Here is a 23,355-nt window from a genome sequence, read left to right as displayed (position 1 = left end):
CGTGAAACCCTCTCAGTCGATGCCATAAGATAAACATGAAAACGATCGGTGAGTCAAGCGATTCTTCAATATTTACAGGTACATATTCAGTTGAAGCAGATTATAATATTATTTAATATAAAATATATTAACCCTACTATCATCACTAGTAATCGAACGATTCCTTATTTTTTCCTAACTTATGAGTATTTCGATAATTATAAATTATACTACATTTTGTTATTTTTAAAAATTAAGTTTAAACATTTGTTCTAGAAAGTTGAATATATATGTTTGTGAATTTTCAGAGATTTTTAAAATTATTTTAAATAAGTAAAAACATGACCGAGTTCTAGTGATCTACATAGGAATGAGACATCGAATTGGACATGGTGTCATAAGAGTTAATACGGAATTTTTTTATCCCGGATATATATCAATTTCAATGGATATGTGCATCCTAAAAAAATATCTGTATAAATTTAACACTATGTTGTGTTTATATCAAGAGACACTAGTAGTGTCTCGGCGTTAAGCCATGCGCAACGACACACTACCGTGGCTACTTTACGCGAGATAATTTTCACCAGAGTTGAAAAATGACGCATTACTTGTAACGTTATCATATTATCGTTATCTCTTCTATCTGTAACAGTAACGAGAAACGTTGTTATACTTTTACAGTAACGATACTGAATTCAACTGTTACTTTTATCGTTACTTTAATCGCTTATCTTTGTATTTATTCAATAGGTCATATTTTATTTTATTGGAATGTCCTTTAAATAACTGTATTAATATTTAAAAACAACGTTTAACAAAAATACAACAACGTTTAATAAAATTTACGTTTGTAAGTTATAATCTGAATTCTTAAAGAAAAGCATATATAAAGATATTAGCATAAAGAATTATGGAAGACTTGTTAGGTAAGTTCAATATAAAGGAAAGCTAGTCTATATAGAGACTGGCTTACAGTTTTAAATTTTAGTACTTTAAGCTTAAATAAGTTAATTTCAGTAAGTTTAATTTTGATTGTTATATTTAATATTGATTATTAAATAATAAAATTCTTTAATCTAACCTCTCACTTTAACATTACAAAGTAATGATAAAAAAGTAACAAATCGTTACTTTCTAAGTAACAATAATGCGTTACTTTTTAAAATTAGTAACACGAGTAGCGGTACACGCTGAGAAAAATGAGTGATTCTGGAAAATGGACGAATAAAAATTTTCTGGTTAAATCTACTAAAATTCTAATTGAAATAACTAGAATTCTGATTAAAAAAATTATTCTGGTAAAAATAAAAATTCTAATAGATTTTATCAAAAATATTATATTAACCAGAATTCTGATTATCTCAACTAAAATTCTAATCAATTTAACTAGAAAATTTTTATTCATTCATTTTTAAACAGAAATTTTTTTTAGTGTCTAACAAGTTATTTTTTACATAAAAAGTAACAGTAATGGTAACGTGTTATTTTTATGAAATAATGTTTCCAACTCTGATTCTCACCGTATCGATGTTAATAGTGACACCAATATGATGTAGATATAACATCATATTTAATCCATATCATGATAATATTGAGATTAATATCAATACCGAGAGAATTATATGAATCGTATGATGTTAAATTCACACAGATATTTTTTTAGAGTGTTAAAATTTGAATGGTTGATATTGATGAAAAAGATAGTTCAAGGTGGTGAACGTAAAGGAGTTGTAGGAGACTTCGTTTTCTGATTAATCGAGGGCACCATCGCGCGATTGAACGCGAAATTTACGCGTCCGTATTTTTTCACAGTAAATTTAGCACCACGCCGTAATTAACGAGCGTGAGATAGCGCAGTGTAATTAATGTTGTCATTAGCGAGGCGATGTCCGCGCGCGCTGGCATCTTTTCTTTCCGCGTCTCTGAGGAAAAGCGCATGGTTTGAAGAGATGTGCTAGTTGCACTATTGGATATAGCGATGTAAACTTCTTCGGAACATAACGAAGTAAACTTTCTCGGTCGCGGTGATTGACGGAGTACTTTTGCGAAAAATTTGCAACACGATGCATAATCTTGTCGACGACGGTCTTACATTTATACTTTCCAAGAGTACGCCAGGAAAATCTACTTACTAAGCAAATTTACATACAAATATCTTAATACGAAAAAATAAAAAATTTGAACATTATTATCGGAAAGTCTAAATTAACATAAAGTTATTATTGTTTGCTTCAGCAAATTGATTCAAAATCAGTCTCACTTTGGCAGAAATTTATAACGGCTCGGTAGCCTCATGCAAGAACCAGACGATCCAGATAAAGACAATTATTTTATTGATATGTACATACAATAAATTTATTTACAAATAATACAATAAATTTTGACGTCGTAAGTTATTTGTTCTTGATGATATATGTTAACAAAATACTACGCTCTTACCGATTATTGTGCCGTGCTGATATTTGAAAATTCTTTTGGTCACGGAAGTTCGTTTTTGTCTTTTCTTTTAAATGTAAACTGTAATGTTCGGTTTTACCCTGCACAAATATTTATCCAAGAAACGTTAACGACGTTAAATAGGCAATCCGCGATTCTCGATAATCGCGCTTCTCGTTCCATCGTGTGTGTCGGGGTAAGTGTGTTTTTCGTACTTCTCGCCTTATATAAACATTATATTAGCTATTACTAAAATTATAAAACAAATCGGCCGTATCTTGCTGTACGAGGAGCTTCCGGTTTCCCCGTGGTGCATCGCGGCTGGATGTTCCTCTGCAACAGAAATTTTCATCGATTCGACACGGTAATCTACGAACGAATTATAAACGGATAATATATGATTTTATCATGTGTACTAAAAATATGCAAAATCTATATTATTCACATCGGTGCTTAGTTTTTAATTTAGGATTTATTTCATATATGAATAATATGTTCTCTCTCTCTCTCTCTCTCTCTCTCTCTCTCTATATATATATATAGGAGTTGTTATTTTATATTTTATCTAATTTCATTTGCATATTATCTTGAAGATTCGTGAACGCGGACTCGTATGGCTATAATCTTGAAACGTTATTATATAAAACTTAAGTAGTTATCCCTCCTTCTCTGTGTCCCAGAAATTAGTGAATACCAACTCAATCGAAAACCGATACAGATTCCTCGCAAGTCTGAAACTAATAATGCACCGGACGTTTAATCAGTTAGACGACAAGCTAAATTGAAATTGCCGATACAAAACGAGTTTAAACGCTTTCTGGTAAATTACATAGGCGCGGCAAAAAGGACAAGGTGGTAACAAATTAACATTAACTTTGGTTATATACGTATATTATATATACTTCGTGTGTTCATCGGTTTGTTCTGCTTTTTGCACAGAAACAATTAAATATGGTTACAAACAAAAATATTCAGATAGAAATGCGTTGTGTTGAAATTTGTAAAAAAAAAAAACAATGTGCGTGGCGTATGCAAGAGCAATATCGCAGATAAATGATGACGATACATGATGACGATAACATATCTTCCTTTTGTGTAGGTATCGACGTACATGAATGGACTGTTTCATCCGGCCAAACTGTCAGCTGTTGTTCTAAACAACACGCTTCAAATTTGTAATTTGATACATCGGTTTTGTCTGATTACGCATTGATCTGTTTATCATATGTTATGAGTCAAAAGAAACAATTACATACCTTTTCATAATTGGTAAACATGTTTTAAGATATTTTCTCACACGTCTATAATTCAATCAGTCAATGATTTTTATAACTGACGTAATTAAGTAATGCAGCGAAAAATTTATAATTAATTTGGAAGAATTTTGTTAAAAATATCGAATTATGACAAAATTTAAAAGAGTTAGAAGTCGTTGGTTCTATATTATTGAAAGTCTTTATTCACCTTGACTTTTGATCCCATTATGGTCAATTGATTTGATCTACACTTCGTCTAAAATTCTTAGGTATATATCTATTGCCGAAAAAACAGTTTGAAAAGATTAAGCCGTTTCTGAAAAATCTTGCAGACTAATAATCGAGCGGATAAATAAATAAACGGACGGATAGATCAATACAGCGAAATTATAAAATAGTTACATCTATATTAAGAATTTTTTTTGAGTATTTCTTTTTCAAGTCTCTTACATTTTTTTAAACAAACGAATTCGATCGCGGATAAAGATGTAATATATAGAGACGATGAAACAATTCGCATAATCAACTTATAAGCTTCAAAGCGTAAGATCGTACTCGTGTGATTTCGAGGGGGTAACCACTAGCTGAAATATTGTCCCACAGATTACATGACATCATATGATTTCATCTGATCACAAATAATTTTTTTCACTACATATCAAGTCATTTGGTAAAATATACAAATTTATTTAATATTATACAATGATTTATCGTGGCTGCATATGTAATTATCGGATAATACATAGAGATTTCATATGAATTTTATAATGATTTCGAGGACTCTGTTCCACGATTACATTAAGTAGTTACCCCCTCGTGTGACTTGATTGCTTCAGAATGGGCGACAAAACTCGTAAATTTCGCCGGCTTCAAAAATATATCGAGTTACAAAAAAAGCTCCTTCTTTCAGAATGGACGAAACAATCCGCTTTCGTTTGATTTTATTTTGCTCGTAACCGGACGCACTCGGAAATTGCGTGAGATTTTGCGTGAAAATCAGGCTTTGTCATTGCTTTGTCATCGCGAATCGACGCATCGAGAGTGCGTTGCATTCGACGAGAGAAAGAGAAACGAAAAAAAAAAAACAAGATTTTGAAATCCACTGCATTTTGCAACTGCATGTAGTACGAGAGATCTATCCGCGGTGTTCCGCGCCCGAGCAATCGACTGGCCGTAACCATCGATTTCAAGCTTAACGCGCGACTTGCCAGATAGATTTGGAGTTTGCAATATTTACAGAAAAGTCAATCAACGTTACTTTTGCGCAGCTCTCTACGAGTTCTCTCGTCGCGAGATGCGGCGAGCACTATTTCTGTCGATTCATTGTAATTGCGGTAAAGCCGCTTGGAGCTCGAATTTTTTCCAGTTTTCCGCTAAACCGCGAAATCTTGATCAGAAATTTAAAAAAAATTTTACGTCGACAGAGCACGAAAAATTGAAAAAGAAATGGGTGGTAAAATAGAAATAAAAAATTATTTCATCGAAATAATTACTTTATAATGTGATTTATAACGTAAACTGTTTTATAACATATATCTACAGAGTAGATTTCAACTCACCGTTTACAACGTGCACTTTTATGCTGCTAGGATTTGCATTGCTCGGCTCGCATCGATAAATCCCGGAGTCGCTCGGCACGGCTTTCTGGATCATCAAACGACTCGTTGTTTCGGGCCCTTTTTCCGTGACAAGACTGATTCCTCCACGTGGCGAATCGAAATTGATAACCTGAGCATAATTATAATACACTTGTATTTGTATTTTTTCTCAAATGATGAAATTATATGCACGATGTATTACACAATTAATTGAAAATAGAATATATATATATATATATATATGTATAAACGCCAATAATGGAAGGACATCAAATTTACATACGTAATATAATCGAATGCTTGCAGTAATAATAACAATGTTATTCGATGCAAAATGATTATGTGATTAAAATAATAATAAAAATTAATTAGAAAATGTAAATAGTTTACTCACATTATACATATCATATGTATTTTACATTCAACTCTCTCTCTCTCTCTCTCTCTCTCTCTCTCTCTCTCTCTCTCTCACCACATTTATTTTATAAAGATTTCCAGGATTAGGAACGTTATTTCATAAAAGTAACAATTGTTATAACAAAAAATAACGATATTATATAAAACGTCTTATTTCCCAACCATGAAGATTTCTGATCTAATTACAACGAGGGCGTAACCACTTAATGTAATCGTGGGACAGAATCCTCGAAATCATTATAAAATTTATATAAAATCTCTATGTACAATCCGATAATTATATATGCAACCACGAGAAATCATTGTATAATATTAAATAAAATCGTATATTTTACCATAAATTACTTCATAGTAGTGAAAAAAATTATTTGTAATCAGATGAAATCATGTAATCTGTGAGACAATATTTCAGCTAGTGGTTACCCCCTTGCAACATACACTATACAACTACATCATATACATATTTTTCTTTTTATAACTTATTTACGTTTACTTATTTCTCACTTTAAAAAACTTTGTTCTATATCTTGTCAAGATGCCGCTATAATTTAATTATGTATTAGCGCTTGAGGAGACATAGGCTGCGTTCTACTTAACGCTCACAACGCTCGTGGAATCATTTCATCCTTGTCATTTATCAAATGTTAAACAAGAACAAACGATGTTCGCGAGCGTTGCGAGCGTTAAATGGAACGCAGCTATAGCCACAGTCTCCTCAGAGCGCATAATAAATTCTAGTCTCTCTTTTTATCTCTATTTCTTACCGAAATTAAACTCTTTTTAGAAATAACAGCCCTCTTCAAATTATTAATACATATCAACTTATAAGATATTAAATTAATAGGCGAAGCTTTCTCTATGTCATGATTATATGTCGGAAATGAGATGGTATCTATCCGAACTTTATACTATTGAAAGTTTCTGAGGTTCGATCTCCATGAGATGATGATAGCTTCAGGAAACTCTAATAATACCGGAAATGAAGACTGACTCCTCTTTTGATTCGCATCGTTTAATATCGAACATGCGATGCCGTATGCGCTTCACCCGCAATCGTTCTTTCAAAGACACCAGCGCGCACCTGTTTCCTTACATTTCCCTGGAACCCCCGCTTTTTCCGACAACGCAATGACGCCCCTTTGGCGGAAGATAAAAGGCACCTTCCCGTGAGGTACGAGGTAAAGAATAGCAGAAAACGCGCGTATATATACGTATACATTTCTTTCGTATTCTCTTTGAAAATAGACACGCGTAACGGCACGCCCCCGTATAAAATGGAAAACTATCCTTCGCCTTTCCTCTTTCGCTTTTCTTCCAATGCTTTTAATTTTTCTTTTCTATAAAAAAAAAAAAAGTTAACTCGTTCCATTCCTCATACGATGGCAGAATCGGTTTCGCCGTGTGTATGTATCGCTTTAAAGAATAAATGATTATCCGCGAATCGAAAACCACGGAGGATTAATCGGAAAATAATTTCCTTGGCTGCCGCGTACGGCTATGCGAGCGGCTAGTCTTCTATTTCGCGTTTCACTTTGATCAACGTGCGCGATAGTACCTTGCGAAAATTGTGTTACCTGCTGTTTTATTCTAGTAAAAGCACGTAGCTGGGCGAGTGTAGCGCGTATCTCCGGCGACCGATGGCATACCGATGTATCGGCAATCAGCCGAGAAATTACTGTCTACCCCCCCCCCTTTTTTTATCGATCGTTTGCTAGTTTTTACTACAAACCATGCGTACACGTACACGAGCGTCTCATTAACGCGCGCAGAATAATTTCCGCTCGGCCGATACCAAACGTGGAATTACAAATATCGGCTCACAGAGGGGAATTTAAAATTATCTCGTCATCGTGAATAAAATGACGCGCGACACCGCGAACGTTACGTCGCGCAAAATTATTCTAAAGAGTTCGTCAATATTAATGGGTTCCGTGGTGTAATGTGCTCTTTGTGCCCCATGAAATGCGCGTTTACAATAACTTTTGTTGCACAAAGTGGTATTAAAAGCACAAAATGTATTTTCCCATCGCGAAGAAAATACGCGCCGACAGACCATATTAATCATGTATGTCTGTTGTTGTCCGACGCGGCAAAGAGCGTCGTTATGCAACTCGTCGCGAGATAAATTACGGACAGGAAAATCGGAGATGGAACATCGAGCCACGGTCTGGAATTCCGGTCTGCAAGACCACTGTGCGAAAATTATAAAACTATAATCCGTAATTACAGAAACAAATTCTATTGAACTTATTATAATTTATCTGTTTTGTACAAGATGAGTAAAGCAAAATAATAGCTAGAATTAAATCGCGAGCCCCATTTTTTTCACATTAAAACTTTAATTAAATCTTATTACAAAAGTTTTATTACAAATTCAAAACGAACTCAAAGCTCGAAATTGTTATAAAATTTAAGGATTTTTTGCTTCTACGGATAGACTCTGTTATCTTTCAGTAATTTATTTATAGAAGCAAATAAATAACACTTACTTCCGTGTTATGACTCCAGGTCATCGTCGGAGGTGGTTCGGGAGCGTATTTTACGACGCACGTCAGATTGATGGTGCTGCCTTTATTGACGAAGAGGTCCGGCGCTCCAATTATAATGGTTATCGGCTCTAAAACAAACACGAACGATTTGAGTGGTCTCTGTAGTTTAAGGTGACCAACTCCTTAAGAAAGTAAAAAGGGACATTTAAAAAATTCAATATTAATTGTCGTAATCAAATTTTAATAGATTTTTGAAAAAACATTTTTTAAATAATTATTAACGAAACACGTAAACAGTAACATATTATTATATTTGTAAATAACACTTAATGTATAACGTCACATGAGATCACAACAAAAATTATATCAAGTTATGAGATCACATTTTATTGTTTAAAATTATATTTTTTTGACTAAATGTATTTTATGAATAATATCAGGATTTTAAAATAAAAGATCATAAAATTCTTCACATATTAGTTAAAAATTATATTTCACATTCTTATTATTTTCGCTTATATATTTTCACTTATTATTTCACATTTATTATTTTTATACTCAAAAGAAGGACAATTTATAATCACGTCCTTAATTTGGGACATGTAAAGTTAAAATTTGGGACTGTTCCTCCTAATTTGGGACAGTTGGTCACTCATCTGTAGCTACGTGACGGTTGTGCGAATGGATCGCTTAAAAGCTTAAATAATTAGACCATAGTTTCTCAATCTTTTTTAGCTCACCGCCCCCTTTTCAAAATACTTTTTGTTCAGCGCTTTGACCATAACCGATAAGTAAACTCTCTCTGAACTCTAAATAAAGCAACAAAACGAAAATTATACAGAATCAAATAAAAAATATTAAAAAATTATAGCATAATATAAATTTATAAATATTAAAAAATTATCATTAATGAGAAGTTTGAGCTTGGTGTGATGCTAGTAATCTGTCTATATTTGGTTCCATTTTTGTCAGCAGCATTCTTAAATCTCCGCGCTCAACTATTTGCAGTCGATTCCTCTTTTTCTTGAAAAGATTTGTAACCGCACTAAATCCACGTTCCAACTAATTAGGATGAGGGAAATGCAATAAAACAATTATTGCAATTATATAATCAATTATATACATACACATATAATTATATTGAAAATTGCAAGCGTTCCCGAATTTATGAATGGCAGTATGCTTTTAAGATTAATTATGAATGAAAATTCCTCTTTTGCATGTAGCTGTTAATTAAACGATGGTTATATTATACGCAAGCTAACTATAGAAGGTACAGATCTGCACTTTCTTCAACTAGCGGAAAACTTTTGAAATTATATTGCATACAGCGGAACGTTTGAGTCAAACTCATGATGTTACCAGGAAATTTATATCGTTTCAAATAAATACGTTTCTCAATCAAAGTAAAGTACGACTTTGAAGTTTCGTCACCAAAGTGAAAACTTGAAGGAAATTAGAAATTCAAGAGTTTTGTAAATAAGATCGTTAGCGAATATAATATTCACATGACATCTATTGAATATAGTCACTTCTCGGATTTCATTTCTTTTCGTACTTCAAAGAAGTGAAAAATTAATGTTATAATTACATAAAATTAATTGTTCGCTCACCGACTATCGTTAAATACACAGGATGGCCGATGGGCGGGGTCGTAGATATTTGGCACTCATAAATCCCGGAATCCTTACGCTGAGGATATCGTATCCTCAAGGTCCAGTCCTCCGTATGAGGAGAGTGTAGTGCCTCGAAACGTTGATCACTGGTATAGGTGTAACGACCAACCGTTAACAAATGTATATCTCGGTGCCTCACCCAGGAAACCTGCAAAAGAAGATATTGCATCTTAGTTATTCTTAGTATATCACTTTATTTTTTCTATAGGTATACGAAAAAAAAGTTTTATTTGCAGAATAATTCTCTAAATTTCTTAGAGTGAAATCTCCGAAAGAGTTAAAATACTGCCACTATTCAAAAAAATGTGAAAATGCACTCTTAAATAAGAGTGGTAGATTTTGACTTTTTTCGGAGTGAGAGTTCACACATTTGGAGCGAGAATCAATCTAAAAAGAAAGGAGTAAGATTTCTTTCCTTTTGAATAAATTTCACTCCAAAAGTGTGAAAAAAAAAGAGTGAAATCTGTCACTCTTATTAAAAAATTGCAAATTTTCCACTCTTTTTCAATATAGTAGCAGTATTTTTCATTAATCTTTATATTTTTTATAAAGTTTGAAGTGAGATTTCACTCCAAAAAAATATAAAGAGTAATTAAAAAAATAATTTTGTTAATTCAATAACAATATTAAAGTGGTTCTTTGTAAAGTGTTCGAAAATTTGGGATGCTTCACCAGGGGTCGCCTAAAATTACAAATATCTGCATAATTTCAATTAAACCTACGTGTATATCTTAATATAGTATGAAACACACATATTGTGCAAAAATACTATTCATAACTCTTGTATACATAGGTGAGATTATGTTTACTTTTCGAGATTTGTATGCAAATTTGTGCATGTGTGTAAATATCTTTCCAGAATGTCGGATGACCTATTTATACTTTTTTACGATCGTTAAAATCGTAATTTTTTAAACTATTATAATCTTGTTTTTAAAAAAAGACTACGGTAAGATTTGTGTACAGTTAGTCAAAGAAGCGTCTCCGAGCCTTATCTGTTACTAATTATAAGTTATATGTAAAAAGTTACATTTTAAACATTTCTTTTCTCTCTTATTTCATTGTTAATCTATTGTAGAGTTTTGCACACGTCAATTTCGGTACTTCAACTTCATTACATAAAAAAATTAGATATTTCTATGATAACTCGATTTACTAAAGAACTTAATAAAAAAAAAAATATATATATATAAACAATATTTTATTAAAATAAAAGCATACCATGTTTCATTAATACTATTATCTATTATATAAATTGATAAAATTATTTTTAATTAAACTATTGCTGTTAAAAGACTCCTGTTTGTTTACTACTACACACTTATATTGTGACGTCAGAATCAAGAAAAATAGACAATAAAAATTTTTGCATGATATTGTATATTAATATGGAAATATATTTCAATAAAATAACTCTTATAATTGATGGAATCAATTTTAAAATATACCGCAAACTCTTCTTTTGTTCCATTAATTAATTAATGAATAACCATATATTTGGAAATGAATTTCGCATAATTAAAAACGAAATGAGCTGTTTACAACTATCCCAAATTGTCAAATTAATAATATATAGAGAAATAAATATGATTTAATTTCTCCCCGAAACAAGAAAATAATTTTCACATATACGATATGTTTTACAAGTATATTGATTGAAAATTATATTTTGTTGAAAAATTATTCTATTTGATATCACAATCTGAAATAATAATGAATGGAAGTCTTTATACAACATTTTTTTCATATATACGATTGACATATTACCGCATACTTGAATTAATAATTGATTTCCGTAACATTTGTTGTATTAATAATAAGATAGCTGTACAAATTGTTGTCTTTATAAACGGTTCAACTGACAATGAGATGTTTAATATATATGTATGCACTTTAAAAAAATATAATATAAAGATATAGAGAAAAAACTTATTAGTTGCGTAATATAGCATATCAAAATGCTCGAATTTTATGTCATTGTGGATCAAAGCAAGTGATGCATGTATATAGGCCACGGCCATGTGAGGAAATAATGTACCTGTGTACATGCCATGGGTGGACTGTCAATATCAGGCGCGTTACTGCCCTACCATATATTTATCTATCCTACGGCATTGTCTGCGGTTTGCATAATACATTGCTTGATGAATAAATCGAGACCTTATTTGTTTGTTAAATATCGTTGCTACTGTTGAATTTTTATTGTTTAAACCAAGAATGTGTCATAGCCTGAAAGGAATAAACAAAATTCTGTCAAATCTACAGAGATTACAATTTGAATGTACGTAAGTTTCATCAGAGTTCCAATGTACTCAATAATATATACTATAATAATTCTATCGCGCCGGCACGCAAAAAACATGAACAAAACTAATAGTTGATGTAAAAAAAGTTTCATCAATTGTGTTCTCCGAAGTAACATTTACATTCGATTGACCCTAATTAACTCTAGAAATTGGCGAAAACCGCACAACGACTGATACTCGCAAAATAATTTGTTTTATTCAGTATTGATATTTCCATCCAATGGTTTGAAAATTCAGAAAGTTTTCATCGACTGAAATACAAATTAGCTCAACGAGAAATACCGCATTTTTATGAAACTAATAGGTACATAAATAATTCTTCTAATTGTATACGTAAAGTAATCGTTCTATAAATAAATGCTTGCATATCTTTTATTATTGCTCATTAATTTTTAATTTGACGAGGTTTTCGAAAATATGTGTAATAATGTTATGTATTAATGAAAAGTTTAATAAATTGCCGATTGAAATTTTAACTTGTCGCTTTATCGTGGCTCATAAAATATATATTAGGTAAACGTTAGCAAAATAATTAACTTCTGTCCTTTAATTTCGGTTATGAAATTACCCCTATCGCTATACCTACCTAAAATTGATCGAACTAAATACGAAAGTCGTCAAAATCTCATCTTGATTCGCAATTTTATTTCTTAATGGTTGAGAGAGAAGGCATAACGATTTTACAGAATATACATATACAGAGTGTCCCGCAATTTTTGGCCAAGAGCTTTTTTGTAGATAGAGCGAACTCTACCAATCAAGAGTAAATCAAGAGCTGCATCTTCATCGAACGAAAACATTATGTTTACTTTTTGATACACTTAAAATGCAAGTTTATGCACGTAAAATATCTTTCCAAAATAATCATTAACCTATAACTTTTTTGTGATCATTAAAATTGTAATTTTTTAAACTATTATAATCTCGTTTTTGAGAAAAACCTATGATAAAATTTGTGTGCAGTTAGTCAAAGAAGCGTCTGTGAGCTTTATCCGTCACTAAATTATACGTGAAAGGTTACATTTTCAATATATTTTCTTTCTCTCTTATTTTATCGTTAACCTAACGTAGAATTTTGCATACGTCAATTTCGGTACTTCAATTTTATTATATAAAAAAATTAGACATTTCTATGGGATAACTTGATTTACTAAAAAACCCATCGTAAATTACTTGAAGGATAGGCATTTCGAAGTTCGTTCGAATATAACTTACCGAAACGAATGAAAAGAGTAATCCCGAAAATACATTTTTAGCTTATGTATTTTATGGTCCTCGATTTTCAAATCAAATTATATATCAAACAGTGCTATGTGATGGGACATTAATCTTAGAAAAAATTTAATTTGAGTATAGGGGTAGTATATCTTGAAGATATTGGCAATCAAAGTGATCAAATTCCTAATATTTTTAATATTGTTCAAGCATGTAAAAAGAAAATTAACGCTTTGTTGAGAAATTGACAATGAGATTTTGACTAGATTTTGGCAGAATAATTTTTTTGAATTTAGGTTTATTCTTTTATCAAGCTAGAAAAGCGACATATTTCTAATGATTATTGTAAATAAATATAAAAATGTATAAATAATCTAAAAAAAATATCTTTCTCTAGTTTTTTATAATAATATTATATTATAATAAAATTAAGTAAAAGTCTAGAGTAAAGAATAATGCAATTTTTTTATTTTTTGGAAGAAGAGAAAGTATTTGGCGTGATCGAACAGGTTGAGCGTACACCGCGCTTTTCGGATCATTTTACGGAAACTTCGATGTATTAACTGATCGCGGGTTGACGTCCTCTCGACGGGAGTGACGTTGCCATGGAGAGATTCGTTTTGTCCTGGTTCGTCCTGCATCCGGCACCTGCGCCAGCTGGAGCTCTCGAGATGACACGACCGTGTTATTGGCATTAGCGTTGCCGGCTGAAAGCCAAACAAAATCTATCCATCCTGACGAAGCGATGGGGTTGCTGGCGCTGAAGAACGGGACGAGGAAAACAGAGGCGTCGCAACTGTCGTGCCGCGCACACCTAACACGCCGTGCGAATGCAAAATCGGCTTTTGGTAGCTAGCTATTGAAATCGATTCTACAGATTCTGGTGCTGTGAGGGGTTTTCAGTCGCGATCGTTTTAGTATATACCTGGATTCAACTGAATTCTCCATCTTCATGCAGCTTTAAAGGGCGGCTTTTGCAAAATGGAAGGATTACATTTTCTAACTCTAGCGACGTAAATAGAGTCAAACGCTTTATACAAGATTGAAAATTGTAAATAATTTATAACAAAGTAAAAGCTTTTTCATACTGAAAAAAATAAAATATTTAATTAGAGTGAAAAATTAGAATTGTATAATGTTAAAATATGCTGCAAAGCGTAAAAATGGAACTTTTACTAAAAAATGATTAATTATTTTTGATAGATATTTTCGTTTCGTCAAGAATATTTTATCTGTTTATATATATGTATACGATATCATGTTCAATCCATTCGAGCGTTGCATCGAGGTGATAAAGGGTTTAAAAGCCACATAGTTGGAGACCGTATAGTTGGATCGCGTTTCTAGATTCGCCTATATGTGGACTACATTGGGATGCAGATATGATGTCACGATGGAGATTTCGCATTGTCCCATCTCAGCACCGAATCCTGACACTTGCGCCAACTCTCACGTACTCCAGATGACGCGTATGTGCCATTGGCATTAATCGCTGCATTGTTTGGCGAAATTCAACCGAAACCTCCGCATGGCAATGGTGCACGATACTATGCATGGCGCTGCATTTCTGTATGATTATACGGCTCTATGATTAGGGAAAGCGAAAATACGATCGTGCATTCATATTGCAGTATAAGAATTGCGTATTTTAAGAAAATTTTTTCGTATTAGAGAAAACATCTCTGTTTTTGAAGTTATGAATATATTGAACATTCCTGCTTCCAATCATTCATATGTAAATGTATCAACTGTCTCGTTACTAATAAATGGTTATTATCCACTGCATTATATACATGTTACATTAATTTAATATTTTAATACGATGGCAATAATAATTTAATAATGTGATAACATTTGGAGTTTGTCCAGAATAAATAATGGTTTACAATATTAACGTTAATGTAATGAACTTTAAAGCCGATAATCACAAAATACTGCAAATGTATAGTTTCCTCTTTGCTTCATCGGATTTTTAATCTGAAATTCCTTTGAAATGAAAGAGAAGATTATGATTGGCCGAAACCTTTATGATATAAGGTACACGTCAATCTTCGTAGGGAGCAAGAATAAGAGCAACGTGCACGGTACACTTTCTAATAATTCTAAGAGCTTTAATAGTACAGCATAGCTTTTATTTCAGGAAATAAGCACAAAAACTTATCCAGAACGTACTGACAGCAGTAATTTAGCTTAGCGCTGAAACGAGGTAAAAGCGCGCAGTGATACACATCCTGAGTGATAAAATTTCAGAGTTGGATCTATGTGCAACTCATAAAGCTCAAGGGACTTAAGTGTCAAGGGGTCGCGTGGAATAATCTCGTTCAGAAATAATGTCAATTTTTCAAAGCTGCTTGCATTGAATAAAGGCATCGTTTGCTTGTTATTGTGCGTGTTCTTATTTATAATAATTACAATTATTAATGTAATACTCCCAAAACGTTGCATTTATGTTTCAAGATTGCATAAAGAATATCGATGTCGATGATATTTGTCACTGTTGTGCGAATAAATTAAGCATCCAGAACACCAGAACACATTTGATGTTTAATTTAGGATTAATAAAATTGGAATATTATATATTCTGACAAAAGTTCTCGTTCAATTATCGCTGCGTATGCTGCAGTTTACTTGAATTGCGGAATTATACGGAATGAACATTTTGCCATTTGGTTTAATTCCGTAATTCAGAGCTACGCGTTGACAACACCTAATTGTGTACGCGAAAATTTAGGACAAGGAGGGAAGGCGGAAAAAACTTTGATTAATATTCATAAATCATAGGGATATTGGGTAATCATCGAACAGTGCACAAACGTGAAAGTCGTAGTCCGTGTTTACGATTACGCTTCGTTTATCAAGTTTTTGTATCATTCGTCGAATCTGCCGTTAATCAACAATCCATTGTGGACATTTAAACCGTGCGTATTCGATGTGTGAGCACGATTACGAGTTGTTCTCATATTTATGCAACGAATAAACTGTACGATCGCCAATTATTATCGGAAGGCCGCAAAATGGATATCTGGAAATGCAAAAGATAATCACGCGGTTAATGATTCGCTACGTTGTTATGACGTCGCTGAATATATCGATTTAAAGCGACGGATTTATCTACAAGTATATGCAGTATAAACTGTAGCAAATGATACGCAACGATAATTGAACGAGAACTCGCGTCAGAATATTTAATATCCCATTTTTATTAAATAAAATAAAATATCAAATAATGTAAAAATATTGAAGTATTAAATAAATATATTTATATTGCTGAAATATTAATAAAAAAATTTAATTTGAATATTAACATAAAAAAAAAAAGAATGCAATGATATTTCCGATTAATATAAAAAATTAAGCTTTAATAAGAAAAAGATTCCTATAATTTTTAGTCAAAGCGGATCTTCATGCTTGAATAATGTTCATATGTAAATTTATAAATATATTTTTCAGGATGTTTACTAAAATCTTGTACAAAAATTTCTTGAAAATTCCCGGATTTTCCAGGTATTTTTGTTCAAAATTCCAGGTAAAAAATTAGAGAATTTTTTAAATGCAACTTTGAAATAAATCGGAATCAAAGTAACATGAATAAACTATCTATTGAAAATTGAGAGAAGACAGGAATTTTATAAGACTATATCTATCATTTTTTATAATTTGAAGCTGCGAGAGCTATAGGATAATATAAAGAAAGTTCGCTACATATAATAATGTCAGTGAACTACTCTATTATTGCCTTCTATTGTCAATCTGACTTTTTAAATAAAAACTTGTGAGACACAAGAATGTACGTGTGTGAATATACACGAATATGTATAAATGCCGTACTTATGCTAATTGTCAACGTTTTGCATTATTATAACAAAAAATTATCAAAGGAACAATGTTTCCAGAAAGAGACAAAATTTAAATTTACAAGTCAAATTCCAAAAAATTCTTTAAATACTGATGAAATTCCATGAAAATTTTTAATTTTTAAGAGTAGAAAAGAAATCTTTTGAAAATTTCAGATTTTCTAGATACTATAGTAAACGCTGTTTTTACAGTTTTATAAACTGCATGCCAATTCAGTTTATCAAACTTGAAATGCAATTATAAACTGAAGCTGGAAATAACATCACAAATTACATCAATCGTCAATTTAAAATCTGCAAAGAACTTATTGCGAAAAATATATCCGACAAAATTCGAACCTAGATCTCTCTCATTTCGTGCGAGCGTTTTATTAATTCGATTACAAGGCATAGAGATATATATATATTCGTCGCAATAACCGGTAATTAGTGAGAGAACGTCGTTTTTTTTCAAAAAGACATTGAAACAGCTCTATATGTAAGTCTTTCGCTTATTTATTATTAGCATTATTATTAAATTGACGATTAATGTATATTTTCAGCTTCAGTTTATGATTGCGTTTCAAGTCCGATAAACTGAATCGGCGCGCAATTTATAAAATTAAAAATAAAATGTATTTGCAAATTTGTATTACCTATACAAGCATCAAGATCAGTTCTGACCGAAAATAAAAACCTCTCTCTTATTCGATTTATTTCTATCGATATAAAATTTTCATTTACAATCCTTCCTATTTTATGTTAAGTCTTTATTATTAAAGATTTGAACTTATTATATTCATTAAATTCATTATATTCCATCGAAACAGCGAAAACTGCCAAAATCGACCGCATAATAACGTTGACCTACCTCTTGCAAAGGAAAGCCGATCTCAAGCCACTCGGAACAGATTACGATGTCTGCTAATGAAGATGATCATTATCATCTAATTGTAAGACGTATTTGCAGTAGCTTCTTGGTCCGAGCAAACACCTAGTAATGATGCACTCTCGTGCGTTCACAAGCGGTGGTAATTGATCTTCCAGAGCGCTTATGAGAGCAACGTCATATATTACAAGAGATCCGATCACGTCAACAAAGTAAGCTCGAAAGAATGGATGTGTGGTGTAACAGGGCTTTTGCAAACTCGAATGACGAATGTTTCAAGCCATTTGTATTTTTTTAAATAGAGATTAAACATTTCGACTTTGACGAAAACAAAAATACTCTGTAATTTGAACAGTTGAATAAAATTAAGTGTCATATGCTACAATCGCAAACGATTAACCCTCAAATAGAAACTATCAGAAACTGTCAGTTTGATTTTTAGATGGAAGAAAATATAATGGGGTAATTCTTTGAAAATTACCCGAACTTTGTTACGAGCACACGCAAACCTGAAATTTAGATGTAATAAATATGCGATTATAGAAGCGCAAAAGATTATCGAAACTAGTTTCGTGGTAGAGCGGCGTTCTTAAGGAAGTTACAATCGGTTGATCGTATGTGGTCATGCTATCTCGTACTTATGCGATCAATTCTTTATTCTTAACGTTCTCAATACGTTTATTCAGCAATGCCATTCAATGATCGAATGAACTGCGATGTTTCAATGCAAGCCGTTCAAAGACATCGTTTCCTATTTGAAGTCAGTTTTACATATATATGTATATAACATATATATATTGCGTACATAAGTATAGAAGTAAAAAGGCATCAATGTGATGTGATGCCTTTTGTACAACGATGAGCTAAGAAGTAACGTCGCAGAATGAAGAGACCGGTGACGTGATGACACCCTCAAATATCAAAATCGTCTGGTACAATCAAGATAATTGTACGAGGGGAATATTTCAAGCGATATAATTCGTCGACGCGCGTGTTGCACAAAAAGAATGCTTCTGTTCACTATATAAGAAGAGCGGTTAATAATGCAGGAACATAAACGCTAACATCGCCTGCCTTTTTCATGAGATGCCGGCACTGTGCACGATGAAGGAACAGTAATGTTTATTTAATAGCCCCATTTACGTTGGACGAACTGCACCACGGACTTCACCGTGTAAGAACAGATTTTATATTTTACGATTTTATATTTTATAAGCGAATCGTGTCCCTATAGACGTGTATTTGTTCCTATCGCGCGCATGACTGCCATCGTTAATCATATCGTTATTCATGTCATAATTATATCAAGTTGTAATTATTACAATAGTAAGAAGTAAAAATTCTCGATCGTAAGAAAAAAAACTCAGTAACATAAGATTATATACTCAAAATATTCAAGATTGATTTCAACGACTAGTTAAATGCTCTAAAATCTTAATAAAACATAATTGCACTTATTATGTTATCTCTCTCTCTCTCTCTCTCTCTCTCTCTCTCTCTCTCTCTCTCTCTCTCTCTCTGATTAAAGAATCTTTTAAGATTAGTTTTTAGTATATTTTACCTATCTCAGCAATTCACGTTTGTTACTTTTTTACCGATACGATTTGAATGACACTTTAACTTTCTATTCGTGGACCATCGATCGATTATAAGGTCGTTTAACAGGTCTCTTGATGGCGAGCAAGCGAGCGAGCGGGCAAATCTGGCGACGTGACACGCCGTTAAAGTATCCGCTACGATCGCGAGGAAGGGTCGCAAGGTCGTTCGTGCGGCCCTACCCTTAAATTATTCAACAGTGGCGTGGGGTAGATGGCCAGCGCGCTGTCCGCTTCGAGCTAAGATATAGCGCCTCTAGTCACGAACCAGACGATGGATTTTCCGATGGCTCACCGTTCGATTCCCCAAGTTCTTCACCTTGCACACGAGATGCACCGTCTTTCCCACCAGCCCGGTAAAATTCGACTGCATTGAAATGTCAAAGTGAGGACCGGTGCCTGGCGTCGGCCATTCCTCCAGGAAGTCGGTTCGAAAGTTTCGTAAGCATGACGCTATACCACCTGAAAACAAAAGTATCCTTACGATTAATGCTAATTCCTCTGAAAAGCACCATTTATTATAATAAAAAATTTAAGATTTCGCTAAAAACAGATCTATCGCGAATTGTAATCAATAATAGATTTCTGACGAGATTGTCAGATTGATTTTGTATAGTGTTACTTCTCGTTTATAAATGAATGGTAAGAATAAGATTGTCACAAATTTTCTATCCCGTTTTTAACGCGGTCATATCAGGCTGTCAAAACTGGCAACGGAATAATTGTATATCCCGTCCCATAATTCTTTAGTATAACAGTGCAATAGCACACGGCACACGTTTGTAATGTCGTCGTTAAACGTTCCGTATAGGAAAAAAATGATTGTACTAAAGTACTAAAATATTTAGGTAGATACAAATTTAAAAATATAATTTTGTTGAACCATCAAAATAATTATGTAAAAAATTCACGCATAATGAGCAGTGCTGCATAAAGTTTTGACATTGTAGCAACCAGTTTGAGCGTCCTACATAATTTATTTTGACAATCAAACAAAATTATTTTCAGACCTGTGTATCTAGCTAGATTTTTAAATACTTCAGCAAAGCAGTTTTTTTTAGTGCACGTTTGAAGTCGGTGTCCATGGAATATTCTAAGAATCCAGCAAATCTCTCGGCGCATTTACGATGTATTACATTTTGCAAGGCTACTTGAATCTCAAAACGCGGAAACTCCGCGTCAACCCGTTAACGTTTGCGTCACATCGGAGATCGTACGTTGCATCAACGTCACGGATTGTCGCGTCACATCAGTCGCGTACGTGAAAGTTCGCGTGGCAGTACGCGAACGGACCTATTTAAATATATCACATTATATCTTGACGTGACGGTAACGTTCCTTTTCGTGACGGCAGCGCGACTTTACAGCCGGATTTCCCCTGAAATCTGCGCGTTACCGTGTACACGCATACCGTGCATTTACTAACTGCTAAGCTTATCACGCGTGCTATTCGGGAGATATTTTTTCCCGCGTATCTTGTGTAACGTTATATAGAACGTATGGGGGTGCGCGCGCGCGTGGAAAGATTATTCCATTGAAATAAATTAATTCTGTGGAGGAGACTACTCGGTAGAAAACGCAAAAGATTTATTAACAGTTGTACGCGAAGCACGCGCTTTAAATATCAGATTAAGATATAAACTGAAATATCAATACGGTACGCTACGAAACTTTTTAAATCCATCATTGTGAATGTATTCAAAAAAATTGTCGATATTTGGAAAAAATATTTCATTCGGAAAAAATATTTCTGAAGCGTGACACAGTTTCTTTTGAAACGCGCGACATGTTTTTTTTCCCCAATATTAATTTCCAGCGTATCTTTTCTATAGAATAGGCTTTATTTTTCTGTATAAAAGCTTTCGTCGGAAAAAATAATCTTGAACAAAATACGAATTACAAAATTTTTGTTGGAAAAAATGAAACACTTGTAATATATTTTTATTTAAAGTAGTCCTAGATCCAAGACTCTTTGTTTTCCAATATTAAATATAATACTGTTTCTTTTTAAGAGAGTTGGATTTCGTTATCCTGACGTTAAGCAACGGTAGTCTTTAATTAAATTCCTTTTTTAACATAAAGCCATTTTGCTGTAACATGAACATTGATAAATAAGCATTTGCAAAATAATAAACGCAAAAATAGCACACATTTGGTGATTATTTCATCTCCATATTTTCAGTTGCAGACAAAAATCATCATTAGTGTATATAACGTAGGTAATTCTGCCAGTGCAATGTAAATATTTGGATAGCACTCTTCATATTATATATATTATCATCAAATTACCCACGTTTCAAGCCGAATATCCATGTAATTTCTCTTATTAAGTTTTTATTAGCTTTACCTCATTCTATAATTTTAAAACAATGCTGTGTTATATGTTTTTGCACGAGACATGCAATTGTGATTAAATACAATTTAATTACGTATCTTTCTACCTCTTTAATAAATGCATCCCAAATGCACCCCGGTGAAATACTCACGCCGCTACTTTTTGAATAAACAACCATTTGCATTGTATATTTATGCATTACATTATATGAAGAGTATATTTTTCTAAAAACAAAATATTAAAAAAATTGAACATAAATCTTTGACGTAACTTAAAATGCAAGTACTGGTGCTGTGTTGCGTGCTATTTTGAGATGAACTAATGCAAATGTTCTCTCCGGCGTTGACAACAATTCACGTGTAATCCGCATTCTTACACTCGAATTCGCGATTCTTGATTAAGACGAGGAAATACATAGGCAACTGAAGCGGGCGCAAATACCTGAGGTGCACGCACGAACTATCGCCAACTCCGAAATTGTACTTCCGGATCAGCTGTGTGCGGGCAAGCACTTTCTCAGTTGCGAATTATATTTCGTCAAGTGCTTCACAAAGCCAGACAGCCGTACGCCGCGAATTTCCGACTGCACCATGTTTAGGGCGAGTTCGCGATTAGAACGGAATTGCATGTACTCTCGCTCGTTGCCGGAGTTGATTTCAACCGGGATGAAGATACTTGCTCCACTTCCTCACTGTACGTGTTGTTAGCGACAATATTTAACCACCAAAGATCCTTGAATTATATAGTAATTTAACGAGGTCGGTCTCAGACGCGATTCAAGTTATGGAAAGGTATTATTCTTTAATAGCAAAAAACACCAATATTCAATTTTATACTGCATATTGAAATAATAATCTTAAGAGATTCTATAAATTTGTAGAAAAATTAAGAAATATTTAAAGACACTCAAATTTACATCAAAACTACGATATTTACTCAATTGTATTCGCTAATTTTTTAATTTTTATAATTAAAGTTAATCCTTTTTTCCAATCTTCTTTCGAAAAATTGCACTCGTGCGATGAAACTGACGCATTTCTTTGCGTTCTTAACATCGCCGCAAGACAACGATTAATCTCCGGACTTTAACGGGAGAATAGCTTCCGGGCTTGTAAGCGCTATGAAGTTAAAGGCGACGTAGACGTGCGCGTAATATCAAACTTCATCGATGACGGGATTAAACATAATCGCCGCCGGCGCACTCTATTTCTCTTCGTACCTCCAATTTCGTCGAACTTTTCGAAATACTGGTCGACGTGTCGCGACGTGCCATTGCGGATAATACGAAACTTCGAAACGAATGGGTTTTCCGTAGCGTATAACGTCGC

The 23,355-nt window shown here is 33.1% G+C and overlaps 1 protein-coding gene across 1 annotated transcript in view; it reads right to left on the bottom strand.

Moving 5' to 3' along the window:
• Window positions 1-2,348: 2,348 nt before the first annotated feature.
• The window catches only part of LOC108758891 (muscle M-line assembly protein unc-89), a 34,797-nt gene continuing 13,790 nt past the window's right edge, over window positions 2,349-23,355 (bottom strand). The window contains exons 2-6 of the mRNA XM_018504104.1: window positions 19,988-20,154; window positions 9,792-10,002; window positions 8,179-8,306; window positions 5,234-5,402; window positions 2,349-2,751 (exon numbers count right to left, since the gene is read on the bottom strand). Of these exons, the coding sequence (XP_018359606.1) occupies window positions 2,642-2,751; window positions 5,234-5,402; window positions 8,179-8,306; window positions 9,792-10,002; window positions 19,988-20,154 (785 nt within the window). The 3' untranslated portion in view covers window positions 2,349-2,641. The remainder of the gene's footprint in view (window positions 2,752-5,233; window positions 5,403-8,178; window positions 8,307-9,791; window positions 10,003-19,987; window positions 20,155-23,355) is intronic.

Source organism: Trachymyrmex cornetzi, unplaced genomic scaffold (assembly GCF_001594075.2).
Source record: "Trachymyrmex cornetzi isolate Tcor2-1 unplaced genomic scaffold, Tcor1.1 scaffold16, whole genome shotgun sequence".
Lineage (NCBI taxonomy): Eukaryota > Metazoa > Arthropoda > Insecta > Hymenoptera > Formicidae > Trachymyrmex > Trachymyrmex cornetzi.
This window is presented reverse-complemented; position numbering and strand designations above follow the sequence as displayed.